Raw genomic sequence first — 312 nt, 5'->3', positions numbered from 1 at the left:
GAGCAGCTCTTTCTTCCTCTTCTCTTCCTTCACTTCTGTCTTCTTGATCTCAGCCTTGAAAGCCTCCGCCTCCCCGTTCTGGTCGTCCTTCGCCAGCAGGTCCATGAGGTAGGCGATGTAGCTGGTGGCCAGACGGAGGGTTTTGATCTTGGAGAGCTTGGTGTCGGCGGGCACGTTGGGGATGCACTCCCTCAGCTCCGCGAAGGCGCTGTTGATGCTCTGAGTCCTGCGCCGCTCCTTGCGGTTCGCCGTGCCCCTGCGTTTCACCGGCCGGGGCCCCCCCAGCCCCGGGCGGCCGGCTCCGGGGGGCCC

General features: G+C 65.1%; 1 protein-coding gene across 1 annotated transcript in view; it reads right to left on the bottom strand.

The window, feature by feature from the left end:
- HAND2 (heart and neural crest derivatives expressed 2) overlaps nucleotides 1–306 on the bottom strand; it is a gene marked incomplete at its 5' end in the record, with an annotated part of 2,067 nt that extends 1,761 nt beyond the window's left edge. Inside the window, one exon of the mRNA XM_017744652.1 lies at nucleotides 5–306. Coding sequence (XP_017600141.1) covers nucleotides 5–306 — 302 coding nt within the window. The remainder of the gene's footprint in view (nucleotides 1–4) is intronic.
- Between the last annotated feature and the right edge of the window lie 6 nt (nucleotides 307–312).

Source organism: Corvus brachyrhynchos, unplaced genomic scaffold (assembly GCF_000691975.1).
Source record: "Corvus brachyrhynchos isolate BGI_N302 unplaced genomic scaffold, ASM69197v1 scaffold17, whole genome shotgun sequence".
Lineage (NCBI taxonomy): Eukaryota > Metazoa > Chordata > Aves > Passeriformes > Corvidae > Corvus > Corvus brachyrhynchos.
The sequence above is the reverse complement of the archived record's forward strand: the minus strand, read 5'-3'. Positions and strand labels throughout refer to the sequence as shown.